Source organism: Citrus sinensis, chromosome 5, assembly GCF_022201045.2.
Source record: "Citrus sinensis cultivar Valencia sweet orange chromosome 5, DVS_A1.0, whole genome shotgun sequence".
Classification (NCBI taxonomy): domain Eukaryota; kingdom Viridiplantae; phylum Streptophyta; class Magnoliopsida; order Sapindales; family Rutaceae; genus Citrus; species Citrus sinensis.
In genome coordinates this window covers 30,850,621-30,867,497 of record NC_068560.1, presented here as the reverse complement: position 1 = coordinate 30,867,497, position 16,877 = coordinate 30,850,621, and the positions used below count along the sequence as shown (strand labels likewise).

The 16,877-nt window shown below is 36.2% G+C and overlaps 3 protein-coding genes and 1 long non-coding RNA gene across 5 annotated transcripts; 2 read left to right on the top strand and 2 right to left on the bottom strand.

Moving 5' to 3' along the window:
- Window positions 1-2: 2 nt before the first annotated feature.
- LOC102628609 (CBL-interacting serine/threonine-protein kinase 8) lies at window positions 3-4,977 on the bottom strand. 2 transcript variants are annotated; one of them, XM_006472337.4, is made up of 14 exons: window positions 4,313-4,972; window positions 3,615-3,677; window positions 3,422-3,493; window positions 3,229-3,336; window positions 3,073-3,147; window positions 2,910-2,963; window positions 2,638-2,763; window positions 1,986-2,075; window positions 1,678-1,800; window positions 1,381-1,503; window positions 917-1,033; window positions 691-747; window positions 518-592; window positions 3-353 (listed from the first exon to the last, which is right to left on the bottom strand). In XM_006472337.4, the coding sequence occupies exons 1-14, from the start codon at window positions 4,469-4,471 to the stop codon at window positions 252-254; spliced, it is 1,344 nt and encodes a 447-aa protein (XP_006472400.2). In that variant the 5' UTR covers window positions 4,472-4,972; the 3' UTR covers window positions 3-251. The 2 variants fall into 2 exon arrangements, 1 of the variants encoding a protein (XP_006472400.2); XR_003064513.2 differs by lacking the exons at window positions 3-353; window positions 518-592; window positions 691-747 and having other exon boundaries at window positions 1,674-1,800; window positions 4,313-4,977.
- A 1,873-nt stretch (window positions 4,978-6,850) lies between these two features.
- On the top strand, window positions 6,851-9,193 carry LOC102628318 (uncharacterized). The gene is made up of 3 exons (XR_370144.4): window positions 6,851-7,543; window positions 7,719-8,087; window positions 8,197-9,193. It is a non-coding gene; the product is annotated as an uncharacterized LOC102628318 (long non-coding RNA).
- Window positions 9,194-9,554: 361 nt separating this feature from the next.
- On the bottom strand, window positions 9,555-11,219 carry LOC102628028 (uncharacterized). Its single transcript, XM_006472336.4, has one exon. The coding sequence runs from the start codon at window positions 11,015-11,017 to the stop codon at window positions 9,743-9,745; it is 1,275 nt and encodes a 424-aa protein (XP_006472399.2). The 5' UTR covers window positions 11,018-11,219; the 3' UTR covers window positions 9,555-9,742.
- Window positions 11,220-12,835: 1,616 nt separating this feature from the next.
- LOC102627735 (uncharacterized) lies at window positions 12,836-16,859 on the top strand. The gene is made up of 10 exons (XM_006472335.4): window positions 12,836-12,993; window positions 13,071-13,376; window positions 13,635-13,723; window positions 13,817-13,945; window positions 14,650-14,770; window positions 15,056-15,140; window positions 15,247-15,356; window positions 15,746-15,885; window positions 16,189-16,285; window positions 16,511-16,859. Exons 1-10 carry the CDS (start codon window positions 12,913-12,915, stop codon window positions 16,802-16,804), a joined length of 1,452 nt encoding a protein of 483 aa, XP_006472398.2. The 5' UTR covers window positions 12,836-12,912; the 3' UTR covers window positions 16,805-16,859.
- The last annotated feature ends 18 nt before the right edge of the window (window positions 16,860-16,877 follow it).

Genomic DNA, 16,877 nt, shown 5'->3' with positions numbered 1-16,877 from the left:
GCTAGAAGAACTATGATTTCATGATTTGACTAATTTTCTTTCTGAAAGTAACAGTTAGTTACAGATATATATATATATATATTCATCTAATCTCATAAAGTATATATACTCATCTAATCTCATAAAGTATTATTGTCAGTTGTTACAAACACTAACCATACAAAACAATAATATTTTTATGTTTTCTTTTTCTTTTTCCCTAATTTATGTTTAATAACTTGAGCGTCAAACTCTAATTGGCGACAGAGAAATCAACGCTTTTTACTCTTTGAGTTGGTGATCTTTGCTTTAGTTGATTCATTAGGCGGCTTCCAGATGATATCCTCAAGATTACTGCAAAAGTTCTTGTAGAACTGCAAAAGACACAGAAATTCATCCCTTTCAACTAAATTAATAAACCCAAAAACCATTAATAAATTATCATTATTTCAAGCAGAGATCATATTGGACTATCTGATACATAAATTTCTGGCTCAATGCAAAAAGACAGCAATGATAAAGGATACAGATATCTGACCTTCAGATATTCAGCAGCATCTCCAGCTGCTTTCTGAATGTCAACCATAAAAAATGTGGGAGCCACTTCAAAAACCTTCACTCCAAACAAATTAAAACAGAAAATGAGAACTGCGTAGACATAAATATTGGGGAAACTGAAATCTTGTCCAGAGTTGGCAGTTGGAAACCTACTTCCAGTATAACTGAGAAATGAGTGATCTTATTTGCAGAAAGACCTTCCACTCTCATCTGCAAGTTAATGAAATATATATGAATAAGAGTTCAGAAATCGTGCACAGAATCATTCTTAATCCAAAATAAGTACTGATGCAATGAAGAAGAAACAGAGTACTAGTTGATGTTATGATATCATAGAAATGCCATGATACAGAAAATTCCAAGTGGTCAGTCATTCTACCTTGTAATTACGAATATGCGTCTTATACCCCATTGACTGTGCAACAACTTCCATACTTGATAAAACAACTTTTGCTGGCTTCTGTGAGACAAAGCGTGTCTGATGCTTTACAGATTCCTGTGAGCAAGGGTAAAATACAGTATCATCACTGAAGTAGAAGAATAAAATATTTTGAACTATTTCATAAAATGATGTATATATTTGAGTCATAAATCCACACTATACTGGAAAACGGCAATAAAAATTTCAATACAAGGTCCATTAGTAAAACATTGTAATAAGAAAATAGCTTCACTTCATCAATAACTGAACAATTAGAATCCTAGCAGGTAGGACAGCAGATTCTGTAATGTAAAGAATGTTGACATAAAGCTTATATCTTGATTACCCTAACATAGGATAAGCTGAGCTGGCCTCAGGAAAAAATCAAGGGAACATTAGAATAATGAGAAATTCATACATACCTCTCCACGATCAAATAGTGTCGAAAGGTTCAAGCCTTGAGATAAAATTATTAAGTCGAAGGCATTGAGGTTCAAAGGGCCCATGTCCTCAGTCCCACATTGCTCGTTATTAGGCTCTCCTTCCTATGGTGAACCATATAACCATGAATGTCAAGAAATTATACAGGAAATTACGACAACAGTGCATTTGAATGAAAGTTCATGATCCAAGCACCACCGCCGTCAGTAAAAGTAGACACACTTAAGTTCTATTGGATATTTAAAACACAAAAGTTACCATTTGAAAGCCTTACCAACCTCAGAATCATCAAAAGCAGCATTTACATCATCAAGATTCACATCTTCATATTCAATGAGTTTGACTGGAACATAACCCTTCCTAAACCACTCATCATTCCTGATCTCTTCAATGGTAATACGCTGCACAGCGAGAGGGAGAGACGAATTAAGAAGCAATAAACAAAAGCAGAGAAACGAGATTAACACTAATGAATTCTATGAAACATTTTCTAAGAATCAGAGATTTGCAATTCATGACTGCAAGTGCCAAATGGTATTCAAATAAAGACAAGAAGGCAAAGTCTCTTCAGAGAGCTGATACTTACAGTTTCAGGATTTGGGTCTAAAATCCTATGAATCAAAGATTTTGCTCCCACTGGAAACCAAGTTGGGCACGAAAAGTCAGCTTTCTCAACCTGCAAAAGGAATCAAATAATTCAATCAAAATCAATGTTTATTTAACATTCATGTTGACATCAAATTATATCAAAAACAAACTTCAGAATAAGCAAAGTTGTCTAAGTAGTGATTGGCCATCTAATGCCTGGACTGATGAATAAGAAATAATACAATCAACACCACAGTAAGGAAGTGCGCATAATAATTACATTTATATGTGAAGACTCCATAAATTTTCACATTCCTTCTCATTTCCACATAACACCTCACTCAATAACCAAATTACTGCTTAAAGTATGTAAACTAAGAAGTTGATAAATATCAACTAAAGAGAATTCATCTTCGCAACGTTGTAGCAAACTTCAAGTTAAAAGAATTCTGCACATCGTGAGAAAGAACTTGATAGGCAACCACAAAAGCTACTTATATGTACCATAATCATAATATTAAAAACTACTTATGGACCCCTTTTGTATCTTTTCCAGATTCCAGATTAATGCATACAACATTCTCAGTTTCTCATCAAGAAATAAAAATTCATAAGACCATTGAATTAAAAAAAAAAAAAAAAGATCATGCCTTACTGTATAGCGTGGTGAGATCAAGCTCGTCAAATGGAAGATAACCAGCTATCAGAACATAAAGAATAACCCCACAAGACCATACATCTGCTGCGGCACCATTATAACCCTTGTGACTGAGTACCTACAACAAAAAGTGAAAAGATTGGTACAGAAACGTCCACAAATATAAGTGTCAGCAATTCATACCAAGTTTTGTTCAACTAAGAAGCAAATATCCGCATTAAAAAAAAAAAAGAGAAAAAAAGAAGCAAATATCCACATAATTACCTCAGGTGCTACATAATTTGGAGTCCCACAAGTTGTACGAAGTAGGCTAACTCCCTAACAGCATAAGTCACCAAGTAAACAGATGCAATTTTTATTATTTCTCTCAATTACACTGTAAGTCGGGAACAGCTATAAACTCCAATAAATGTAGTAATTGTCTTACTTGTTCTGGCAATGCACTTAAACCAAAATCTGATATCTTCAAATGTCCTTGGGAATCTAGCAATAGATTTTCAGGCTACATGGATAGGAAAACAGACGTAAAAATTAAGTGAAACAGAAAAACACAACAGCTCTCCATATGCCAGTGTAAGTATACCTTCAAATCTCTGTGGTAAACACCCTTGCTGTGGCAATAATCCACACCATCAATAAGTTGTTGGAAATATCTCCTAGCTTCAGACTCACTAAGACGTCCATGATGAACCTACATAATCGTGGTTAAATGAGAGTGACGATGATGTCAAGAATTTAAGGTTTTGAGCTGTTAGATTCCAAGTTAAGGTACTCACTATTTTATCAAACAATTCGCCACCTGTAATGAATTCCAATATTATATAAATCTTCGTGCGACTAGCAAGAACCTAACAAAACAATTTGGCGTCATAAGGGAACTTGAAACACAACCAGCACCAGCTTGTAAGAATACAATTCCCTGCCTCAATAATCTAATGCTGTGAAAAATAAATCTAAAAACTCCCATGCCTCATGAAGCCGAACAACACAAGGATGTCTGACAAGCTTCATTATAGATATCTCTCTCTTGATCTGTGAAACAAAAGACAATTCGTTTTGAGAAAGGCAAACTTGGAAAGAAAGCTGCAAACAAATGAAAAATGAAATTATATAAAAACCTAATCACACTAATTTCAATCATATTAAAGGTAACACTTGCTTTCACTCTTTCATAATGAATGTCAAAATTATGACAAATGGCCAGCAATCACAACCCAGAAACTCTAAGTAGTGTGCTTAAGCACAGAAAGTCCTCAAGAGTTAAGCCAATGTCTTACACTTACGGATCAACCAATTCAAAATTTTGCAACCGCCCACCAAGAACTAAACCTAAATTTTAGCAAAGAAGACATCTAAGTAAGGCCAATTCTTTGCTGTGTACCAAATCTACAATTTAATCCCAAAATCTCCAAAACTTGGATAAAAATTTGCCAAATATATAGCTAAAAAGAACAACTCGCTCGCTCCACAGAGATGCCCCTTTAGTTAATATACCAAAGTACTATCATTATTATTATTAAATATTAATTTTATATCTAACACTTAACTTACTCGGTAATGAACATTATTTAGCACCAAAACCAAGGCCAAAAATGCAAACTTTTATTAACTTAAAAATAATGCAAGAAAATTAAGAAGAAAAAGGGGAGAAAGAAGAGAAGAGAAACCTGATCGGCCATCTTGTGTTTGATAATAGCACTTCGATCGAGAACTTTCATAGCAACACTTTCACCTGTCTCCGTGTTTTGCGCGAACTTCACCTTCGCGAATGTTCCTTCTCCGATCGTCCTCCCCACCTCGTACTTCCCCACTTTTCGAACCACCATTTTTATTTATTTTCTCCTCTTTTTTCTTTTCGCTTCTTAATTTGCAGCAGCAGCAGCTAACAACTTTGTTCTTCTTCTTCAGAACTCACTCAATCAATCTCAGCATTCTTGTTTTGGCACAGTGTGCGTATCTGATATCAAATCGAATGTAAATGGGAAGCTTCACCTTTATGTATGTTTAAATTAAATTATTAGCGATATATATATACGCGATTTGATTTTATTTGATTGTCTCTGATGAATAATATATTTATCAATTACAGGACAGGTGCCTAAAGCGGCAGAAAAGAAAAGGGACTGGATTGGGTGGTCCGAATACTATTCTTTTTTTTTTTCTCAATATTTTCTTCAGACAATCTTCTTCTCTTTTGGTCTGAATTTAAGATAAATGGGACTATGGAAATTTTATTTTTTATTTTTTGCAAAAAATAAAAAAATAAATAAAAGAGAGAATTTGAATTGAGGAAGCTTTTTTTGGTTTGATTTGGTTTGGTTTGGAGGGATTAGGTTAGGTGGGATAAGACATCAGATACCATTAAGGCATTAGCTATTTGATGCAATGGATGCAATTTAATTGACCAATTAAATTGTTTAGTGTGCGCTGACTGCCCAGGTTTTTACTTTCCTTCATTTCATTGGTGACAGATCATCCTCTTTTCTTTTCTTTTTTCTTTTTTTTCAAAAAAAGAAATTTGTATAGACACTGACCTTGACCTATGGTGCGTCATATCATTGTCACAGTGTTTTGTAATAGTAGCTTAAACATGCACCTCCGTCCTCTGATCCGACATGTAGCCCTCCCATGTTATCGTTTTTGTCTGAAGATTTTTGCAAGTCTATTCCATAGATGTTCTAATCTTTGATTACATTGTAATTATGCACCATGACTTGAATACTAAAGATAAGCATCGTGGCAACTGGCCTTTAATTATCAGGGCAAAGAATCGAATGTAAAACGGCAATTTGCCATTTTTGTTTTTCAATATGGTTTGTCAATAAAAAGAAAAAGTGGATGTCTATTTGTAGTTTGTGCCAACCCGTAATCCAACAATTACAACTCTTAGCTAAGTGGAGCGCCGGGCCCACTCTCCACACCCACTTGATTAATTTCAACTCCTCTACCACTTTTGTATAAAAAATAAAAAATAATATTATCGTAAAGACCTTTTCATTATATTGAGGGTAATTTTTAAAAACCTCCCCTGAGGTTTGGACTTGTTGCAAGTAGATGGCGAGAATTGATTTATTTATAAAAAACCCCCTACCGTCAGTTAAGTTTAACATTGACCGTTAGTTGACCGTACAAAGACAATATTACCCTCAACAATAGTTTGTAAACGAAAATAACTAAAAAAAAACCAAAATTATTGGTGCAAAAAGCACAAACCCTATTTTTTGACAATTTTATCCTTGTCAATTCTAAAAATTTACAATATCATAGGTAAAGATTATGACTATTTCATTTTTAAATTTTTAATTTTATCTTTCTTGTAGGAATTTTAAGGAAATATCAATAATTTAAAGAGGATTTTTTAATTTTTTAATTTTAATTTTTTATAAGAACTTTAAGAAAATATCAATAATTTAAAAAGTGTAAAATAGCTAATAATTTTGGTTTTTTTTTATAGTTATTTTCGTTTATAAACTATTGTTAAGGGTAATATTGTCTTTGCACGGTCAACTAACGGTCAATGTTAAACTTAACTGACGGTAGGGGGTTTTTTACAAATAAATCAATTCTCGCCATCTACTTGCAACAAGTCCAAACCTCAGGGGAGGTTTTTAAAAATTACCCTTATATTGAGGGGACCAAAGAAGAGATGCTTATGGGGCAGTACGTGTCATGATACGGGCACTCGACATGACGTTAACACGTGTTGATAGTATTTGCGACGTGACACAACACGACGCGGGCTGGACTAAATTGAGAATTTTAGACATTTGGCCTTAAAAGTACAGTACAATAGAGATGGATTAAAATACAACTCATGAAAATACCTATAATAAGTAAGTTTTACTTTTTAATAAAATATAAATTTAAAATATAATAATTTTATAAATAATTTAAAATTAAATTTTTTAATGTATTTTATTAGTATATATATATTTTTTAAATTCATTTAATTTTTAGTTTAAAAAAATATTCTAATTATTTTACGTTTATAATTTATTAAACCAATAGATGGTATCATGATTTTAAGAAATAAAATTATAAATATCATGAGATGTATTAATGTTATTATAAAATATGATTTATGATTATATATAAGTTTAAGTTAATAATTAAGTTAATTCTTAAGAAAAATTAATTGTTGTTGTTGCTGCTGCTAAGTATTAAAAAAAAATTTCTAATACCCTAAGATCTAGTTCAGTAATTAATATTACATTTTCTTTCAATTATTAATTTATTGTTATTGAAAAGCCCAAACTTCTAGTCCAAGTGCATCTATTGGCCTATCTATCTGCCAAAGGTATTTGGTTCTAACCTCTAAAAGTTCTAAATTTTTGGCTCCGAATTCATCAGATTATGGTGGCGATAGTTGCAGTAAAAGACTTACCATCTGGGCACAAGGGAATCCTTTTTGTCATCTGAAGTAAGGGACAACCAGACTTCCTCTTCAATACCAGAGAAAACTAAGCGTTATGTCGGAGACGGGAGAAGAATGTTGCTGTTTTCGAATGTGAACCAATTGGAGAGCTTGTTTTTGAACTCATTTCACAGTCACTTCCAGCTTTTCCTGTAGTGAGGCCAGAAAAATCATTGGGACTATCTCGATATCTCTACTAGACCTTGTGAACCCAATCTCTGCAGTCTCGACAGAGAAATGGTTCTGGATTTGTGGGTTTGAGACCTATCAATCTATGCATTGCACTCGGTTTCGCTTCTCCTGTTCCAGCACCATATGTGCTACGCCTGATTCCAAGACATTCTAAAGATTGGGCATGTGTGGTGGATGAGGCCTGTAATGAGGTCATCAATCTCTGCATGAGGTAAACAGAACTCAAAAGACACAAAGAGGATACCTAGATGAGAATATACTGATCTCAGAGTTGAGAAGTCAGCCTAATTCAGTTAATGCCCCCAAATGTTCCTTTTCCTGTATTGTGAAATTCTGGGTTCTGTTTACCCTTCCCATTTGCATGCTTGCACATTCCACTAGTTTGTTATTCTCACACGATGACTGCATGAAGTGTAAACAAATGAATTTTGGCACTCATTCTTCTGATTCTTTGTTGTTCATCTCAGGGATTCAACCAGTGTAGAGTGAGTGACATCACCAAATCTGCCGAAACACTTGTGCTGGCAGAGTTCTATGGAAAAGGATGGTCTTCGATGAACTCTGGTTGTTTCAACTTCAAAGAAAATCGAATGAAAATGACGGCGTTACTCCATCCGGCACAAAGTGCAGGCGTTTTCTCATATTTTATCAATAAATCTAAATCGTATTTCCTGCTCAGGTGATTATTTTTGCTGGTAGAAACGCTAGAATATGAAGTAGAACACTGAGAGAAGCGGCAATCTGAACAGAACTTTATGACAGCTGTTGAGTTCTCTGTGGAGAATCCTTGTGGAAGAGCTGTGATATTGCTGAACTTGAAGTCTGGCTCTGTAAAGGTAGGCAATTTATTATTATTGTTATTATTGTCGTCATCTGTTAATCAAAAGCTTTTCGGAATAATATGATACTAACTTGCATTCGAAATTTCCTATGCTTGACGGACAGATCAATGAAAAATGGCTATTGCGGCCTGCAATTTTAGCGGCTTTTTTCACTTTCTTCTGCTGTACCGTCTAGAATGAAGTGGCTGGGGAAGATGCAGCGGCTGGAAGATTTGTATGTAATCATGAGCACGTGAATATGAAGAGTAGTTGTTCTAGTCCTTGCGGAGGGTATGTGAACTGCAGTGACGCAGCTCTGGCTGCAAGGTGCTTACAACTTGGAGACTGTGAATCGCTCCATTGGAATAAGAGCAATCCCTAGGCTAAAGACCAACCAGCGAAAACGAGACGGTTAAAGACGAACGCGCAATTTGTGACTACAAGCACGGAAATATTGTTAAGAGTGCAATTTGTGGGCCTCGTGGCGGGTGTTTTGGTTGCAGCAATTGCAGTGGTGGCTGCTCCTCCTGAGAAGTCACTAGCATAAAATCTGTGACATTTATGCTATATATTAAGCCTTCAATGTAAGGTAACTATCTAAATAAGCTACTGCACCGAATAATTCTGCCGTTGCCTGCAGAAGATTATGAAGTTATTATAGTCGAACCAACGATGACTTTCTCTGCTTTCTTTCAATATAAGTTTTGCTTTGAGCCTGCACTTCAATTATCTTCTCTTAGTAAAGCTCCAAATAACTACGAATTTGTTCCACACTTAGATTGTTCCGTTGAGGTTGGATGACCAGGAACAACAAAAAGAAGAAAAAAGAAAAAAGAAAAAAAATCCGCAACAGCATCCTAAATTTATGAGAATGTTCCAAAAAGTTTTTGCACCATTCATTTCTTATTCATTTATTTATTTTCTTGATAGGAATCTCTTATTCGTTTAACTTATCTAGAAACGGGCACCAACATTACAGAGAACTCTTGTACGGCTGAGGAAAATATTAAACAAGTCTTTCAATAGTCTAGCAAATTTTAAGATATTTGACCTGAGCCAACAATTAAATCTCCTAAGAAAAATTAGGGTGCATAGAGCAAAGGTTTGCAATGGGATAAGAGAGCAATTAAAGTTCAAGAAGTCAAAAAACCAGAGAGAGAGGGAGCGCATGCAAGAGTAACTGCCTGCAAAAATAACAACAAATGCAAGATTCCCAAAGCAGATGCCCTGAGCATGTGCACTTGAGAAAAAAACTCAGCCATCAGAGGAAACAAGTAATGGCCATCCCAAGGGCATCTCCCTTTCAGCTATTCTTTTTAAAAAATAAAAAATAAAATAAAAACAAATACAGAGGCAACAATGCACCCAGCAAATACATCAAACTGAAATTCAGAAGACATTGGAGAATGGAGATCTGGCAAGAAAATCACATGAGAGTTGTTGCTGAACAAACCTTCCCAAATTCTCCATTTGCAAATAAAGTAATCAAATAATCATCCAATTTACAGTCTCAATAACAAGAATTCGCATTTACACGATAATTTCAAACCACTGATAACATTAACAATTCAACATTCAACCTATATAAAATGTTTGTTTTTTCTTCTTATTTAACAACAAATAAAATATGAAAAACAAAAGCAAATATAATGACGATATGATAACTGAAATCAAACAGAACTTGTCTGAGGAGGCTTAGCATTTACCACAACCTTACCCTCCTGATTCAATGCCTGGTATTGAGCCATCATCCCACCTGCTGGCGGACCTGCGGCGGCTGTTGTTGTCGTGTAGTACACCTGTCTTCCTGCGCCATCATACCCCACTTGCACAACCCCAACCCCTTCACTATAACCCCCAATTTTAGGCTGCTGCTGCTGAATGGAACCGGGTGCTGGTGCTGACGCCGGTACTAAATTGTACATAGGCTGTTCCTGTACGATCCTCTGCACTCCGTAATAAGCTTGACTAGCTGGCGGTCGCGTTGACGGAGCTGAATACAAACCACCAGTGCCAGGAGCAGCATGCAAGTAATAAACAGGCTGCTGCTCCGTTTGATAAGTGCCAGCGGTCACCTGCCGTTCCGGTAAATAAGAAGCTGCAGGAATCTGCATTTGCATCGGCATAGGAATTGCCCCTGGCGGCGGAGGCGTCATTTTCTGTCCGGCTCCGGCGTAACTTACCCTTGGGATTTGGTTAGCTTGCTCGAGACCACTGATGTTCAATCTCTGCAATTCTTGCCTTTGAGTCTCTATTACGGGATCACCAATCACGTGACGATCCTCCGATCCACAATCTGATCCCGCGGTCACATCCTTACCCACTACCTCCGGTGGAACCGCCGCCGTTTCAACCAATTTCGGCTTATCAAATCCGAACAAGAAATCTGGATTCGCCGCCGAAACTGCCGCTGCTGAAGGTGAAGAACCTTCTAGAGTTTGGATCTGAACGGAATTCAACGCATCCACAAACCACTGACGCTCGGACTTCGGTTCGGTCACGGCAGGCGACGATTTCGGATTCAATGCGAACAGAAACAGCCTCAACCTCGCCGGTTTAGCCGACGCCCGGTACAAGCGGTCGTATTCCAACATCATGTGCTCGAGATCCTCGTCGTTAGTGACGGAGATCAGCGCGTCAAGGTCTTCTCCGGGCAGCTGGTACTTGAAACAGATGTTATCATCGCTACAGAGAGCGGAGAGCTTGGCCATCATGGTACTGAACTTGATGTTTCGTTCAACGGCTAGGATTTTGGTATCGCCGCCGACGTAAGCGAGTTGGTTGTCGTGTTGTCGGGGCTGGATTTTGCCGCCATAACTGCACATGAACTTGACTTTGTAGTTGGCGAGTGGCTCGTCCCATGACTGGTTCTCGCAGTCGATTTCCCGGGAGCGTGGCGAGGAGTCGCCGGAATCAGGGTAAGAAGAGTACGAATAGTTTTCCATTGTTGATGACTGGCGATGGAGAGAGGAAGCGGGAGAGGGAAGAGGGTAGAGGGCGGGTTTTGGCGGTTAGGGTTTGTGGGAAACTGTGAGGCTGAGAAAAACCATTTTACGGTTGAAACGACGTAGTACCAGTTGCGCGAGAAGGAGGGGATAATTGAAGTTGCTGTCTTTTTATTCTTGTGGGAAGCTGGTAACGTATGGGGATGCTGTGTGGGACCTCCTTGGTGGATTGATTAAGAAGTAAAATAACGACGAGACGTGGGAGGAAGACTTTTATAATCATAAATTTTATTTTATTTTTTTATATTATTGATTAATGGGGCATTATTTTTATTTTATTTTTTTATTCATCATCTAGACTCTACGAGTTGATAGATCAATCATTGATATTTTTTATTTAGGCTTGCAATTTGCAAAAAGATCAGGTTGGAATGTGATTGATAGTTGCTTTAATGTAGGAAAGTATTAAAGAACTTGTAATTATCTGTAAACACATAGAAGAAGAGTTTCATATTTTAATTTCTAAATTATGCCTCATTTATTTAGTGACCAATATTGTTGGTGTTTTTCAAAATATTATTTGCTCCAATTTCAGATATGTGGACTACTGTGAGAAATAATGAAGAAATAGAAATATGTAATTTTTTTTTGTCTAATTTATTCTGTTAATTCAATTAACAAAATACATGAGATGAGTGTATTATTATTTTTGTTAATATTCTATCAAAATTTTCAATTTAAATTTTCATTGCTCTTCTATTAATCATTTAATTGTAAATATTTAATAGTTTAAAATAAAATTAAAAACATATATTTTAGTATAATTTATCTCTTCCAATCCAGTGTGCTGCTCAACAATGAAACCTGGGGGGGATAAAAAAATATGGCGAAAAACAGCTATAATACAAAAATTTTAGATGGTGGATAGTGGGAGTGAGAGGGTGCAAATGTCGAAGAGAATCTCTTGTAAAGTGTAAAGAAAGGGGGTCAACAGTGAATTTTGGGATTTTTCCGGCTGTGTCTGAGCTGGTATAAAAGTCATTAATTAACACCACACTTTGATCTACTAAAAAATGCATGTGTCAACTTGGTAATTCATAATTAATTGACCCGCCGTAGATGACTCCAGCAGCAAGCCCACTGTATTTCATTCCATGTGATAAAACACGATCTAAATTTAGAACATAAAAATTAATTAATTGTTACGCCAACAGAGCAGAGCGGGCGTGCAATTTTAAAAACAAAATCAAAAGTTAACAAAATTAAGTAATGATCGACCTCTGGCCGCCGATGTCGTGACATTCGGGATTTAAACAAGAAACCGCATGTGGATGTGTGATGCTAATTGCCTAATTGGTATCAGTAACGGACGGTCAGAGACTCAGAGCGTCATGGGCATAACAGTCCTACGCCAACCGACATCGTTTAATTAAAGATTAGAGGCGCCACATTTGCTGGAAATTGCGTTTTCGCAGCACCACTTGTGCTTGTGGCGTCAACTTCCCACTTCCTACCGCCTACTTTATCTTGGCCATTTAACATCTATGAAACCTCAAATGAAACGGATTTGAAGGGAGTTCTATGTTTATTTGTGAATCTATACTAATTTGAAAGTAATAAATAAAAAAACTTATAATACCAAATTTTGTTCTTGCAAAAAGACTAATTTTTCACTTACATCTCAAAGAGGGAGCGGGATTTGGGAAAAATTAATTGAAACCAATCAAGTTTCTATCGCTCGAGGGCTGAACCACACGAGCCCAACAAGGCCCAACATTAAGCCCAAACGACGGTTCTTCTTCCAAGCCCAGACCTCAACTCAACAGCTTCTTTAACAGTCGCCAAAATGTCTCGACTCGATTGAGAAAAGAATTCAATTGAGCGAGCCAATAACGATGGTTAATACCGTCGTCGTAGAGAAACCTCAACTCTTATCAGCCGAGGATCGCCTCTCTCAATCCGGTCTCTCTGCTCAGGTCCGCTTCTTCCGCTTCTTCTTCTTTTAACAATTCTAAAATTTGGAGATTTGATTAATTTTGATTAAAATTGACAGGTGGGACTGTTGATCGGCAAGTTAAGCCCCACCCTAGACCGAGGCTTTATATTCGACTTCATCCCCACCCCTCAAAACGACGCCGGAGAGGCAGCTTGTTCGGTCTCCAAAGACGACAAGAAAAAGCCGCCCTCCAAATCAAAGTCTCAGCCTTCCGATTCTATTTCCTTGGTCATCGACAAGGATTGGATCGCCGAACATGCGCGCCAGGTTTCCAGAATGCTATTGGGAGGTATCAAGGTCGTTGGCATTTATGTTTGGGCTACCGATTCCGCCTTCAAAAATTCTACCATCGAGCTTTGCCAGGTACATTACTTTTTCTTCAGAATTTTGAGGTAATGCAAATTATGCAATGCCTGTGCGCAGTGGAAATTATAATTGAGAAATAGCAAAATTAAGAGGCAATAACATATATAACATAAACTTAAGGGGGCTAATGCAGTAAATTTTAGCGAAAGCCTTTTTTATTTTTATTTTTTAAAAATTGCTGGGTAACGCATGGTTATTTTTTTTTAAAAAAAATTTCGGTAATACGCGGTCGTTATGTTTCATTCTACTTTGCAGACAGTAAATGCAGCTGCGAAAGCTGTGCCTATTTTGGAGATTGATTCAGACGAAAGGCTGCTTGTACACATTGGTTATAGTCCTAGGAGGTACCCAATTCTGCAGTCGTGTTGTGCTATCTTAATAGACGTTAGTGATTAGTATGTGTACAGTAAGGCTGATAAGCGAGCTTACTTGTGTAGGTATACATGTCGGAATTGCACGATAACTTCTAATATTACATCAAGCTGCCTAAGACCCTGTGATCTCAAAACAGGACTGGTCTTAAAAACACTTCGAACTTTTAAGTGCACATACAACTTCAGTCTTAGGTAAATGCATCGTTTCTTACTCATTTACTCTTTTACTATTCCAACATTAGCATGTGATGTCTAATAACTCTACTTTTTATAAGCACGCTAAAGATGTTATAGATAAACCTCTCTATAGTGATACACTATATAAGAATAACTTTCGTGTAGTCATAAAAATTTATGGTCCCAATTTGGACCAATTGTAAATAAGAATAAACTCCACATTATAATAAGTTATAAGGCTTCTAGATCCCGCCTTAAGGAACTTGTCTCTGCATAATACTATGTTAAATTAAAGGTTTAAGATGAAATAAAAATATTTTTTATATAGTTATTTTGCACAATGATTTATTCTTTAGACTTTTAAGATGACTTTGCATATCTCTTTTGTCAGTGTCTATACATTGTATTTGACATGCTCTTAATGAATTATCAATGTAGCGCATACTTTACCTCTATATCACTTGCATTAAGGATAACTAGATCAAAACAATAATTTTTGTATAGGTACATCTCTATTTAGTTGTAACTTCCTCATAATAATAAAATTAATTTGGTTTGAACATTCTGACTATAGAGAGGTTTTACTATATTTGCGTTGGTGCTTGAGATCTTTCATTGTAACTGCTGTAAGTTTAGTCACGTTTGCTGCACTAGTTGAGTTTGGAGAGTTCATTAATCTTTGGACTAATTGTCATTTGATGTTTCCCACATTCTTGCAGACTGCCGATAAGGCTTGTGGGTGCATCAAATACCCAAACATTTAGTGACATTCTTCGCCAAGGAATTTCAGTTCATGCTAATGAGCTTAGAGGTGCAAAAGCTGTTGTAGATGGAAATTTTGTAAGCACTTCACTTTCTGCTATTCATTCTAATTTTGTTGTGGTGAGCCTAATTCATGTTCGCCATGGAAGAATAACTATAGAAACTATTAGAAACCATTTTCTTTAATCTCGCAAAGAATTCAAATTAGAGCTTATAAAATGCATCCATATTACGAGACCCTTTACAATTTGTATTCAATTTAATTAATAATTTCCAATAGTTTCAATGAGAATTGTCTTATACAGCATTCTTTCCATACTGACTAACAGTGAGGAGTTTACTCTGCATTTTATGCAATTTTAGGTTGTTAATGATGAGCCCTGCTCAACAGATGGTTTGCATGAAGTTGAGTTGCTTCTACCGCTATTGAATGATACATCTGCAGAAGGTGTGCTTGCAAATTTTGAATAATGTAATTCTTTTTGTTCCTTTAAGCCTTGAATTGTTTTGAGATTATCAACTTCATCATTAACTGTATTGTTAATATTGTAAAGCATGCAGCCAGAAAGATGTAGTTGGTCTTCTCATCTTAAGTGGCTCCGTGTGTTCTTTTGCATTCTTGACACCAAAAGAACCCATTTCTCAGGCTTTTTCTGAAATAAAGGTATCACATCATTTTCAGCTTTGGCTTTATTGTTACTTCAAAATGGAAACTTTATGCATGCTTTGGTCTTCACAAGCATTGGAGAAAACTGTACTAATGTTATTATATCAACTTTTTTCTCACTGGTATTTCGCATGAACTGAGTAAGATTGGTGGAATTCACCATCTTTCATGTTTTGTGTGTTTTCAAGTTCAAATTTTCTACTTTTGTGTGTGTGTCTACATTTGAACACATGTATGTGTATTTGCCAACCCCATTGGTATATGGCATGTTTGCAAAAGCTAGCTTGTTAGTTTGTAGAGAGAACTGAAGTCAATTATTCTTGTTCTTGTTTATTATCATGGTTCTTAATCTCTCATTCAATCACGGACTGCTTTTCTGTTCTCAGGGTGATATCATCATGAGTCTGCAAAGTAGGTTAGATGTTATTTGCGATGAGGTTGATGAAGATCTGGCTCCAACTGCCGGTGGTGGTGAGGAAGCAAGCAATGAGAAACCTGTTTCCAAACTTATCCTGCATTCACTGAGGTGTTTTAGCTGCAATATTTATGTTTTGCTGTTTGTTTTATTTGAGTACATATACATATGTCTAATGGTCCAGATTTAGTCACTGGTAGTTCATATAGGATTCCTGCATTTTTTTAATGCCTTCTTGGGAAGCTTCCTTTAATTTTCATACAACTTTATTGTTTCTTGCATCCTGAGCATGCTTGTCTCATAAAAACCTGTATTTCCATTTTTTAGGCTCAAGTTTGTAAGTTGTCTCTGATGCTGTTGCTGGAACATGATTTATCAGTACTGATTACTAGTTCACTGTTGAATTGAAATTAGGAAAACATGCGGTCTTTCATTTCCACGAAGAGTTTTTGTGCCTTGGTTGGCGGATACATATATCTGTGACTACCTTCAACCATCCGAAACACTTGAGGTTTGTATTTCTAAAACAATAATATGAACTCTCTTTCTCTCTTCTTTTTAAGACTAACTTCAATAATTTCTGGAAAGATGAAAGGACAAGAGTTGGTGTTTGGGGTTGAGGTTTCCCATCCTCATACAAGCCTTTTTTAAATTCTAAAAAAATTTAAAATAATAAAGACTGATTTTACTCAGCTTCAAGTGCTTGTTTTGATTTGTGTTTTTCATGCTACGTTAGGTTCTTAAAGAACATTGTGTTGAGTTGATGTCCATGGAAGCTCTTAGTGATTCCTCATCAATCCTGGATGTTGAAGTAGAAGCACCCTCAGTAATCAGTAAATCTTTTTGGGATGTAGTAGTCCCTTTCAGTTCAGGAGGATCTAGCTCTTCGTCAGCGAGCAAGGGAATTGAAACGAGTAAGGAAAAGACCGAATATCCTGTGAAGACTGCTAATTTCAACATCATGGCAGCTGTTTTTTTCCTGCTGCTTTCTATTCTGGTAGGATTTGTGCTTATTGCTAAGAAACTCTAGCTCACCAAGCAAAATCTTTTTCATTAATCATATGGTTCAATTTTTTTTCTTTAAAGTACCCAAAAAAAAAAAT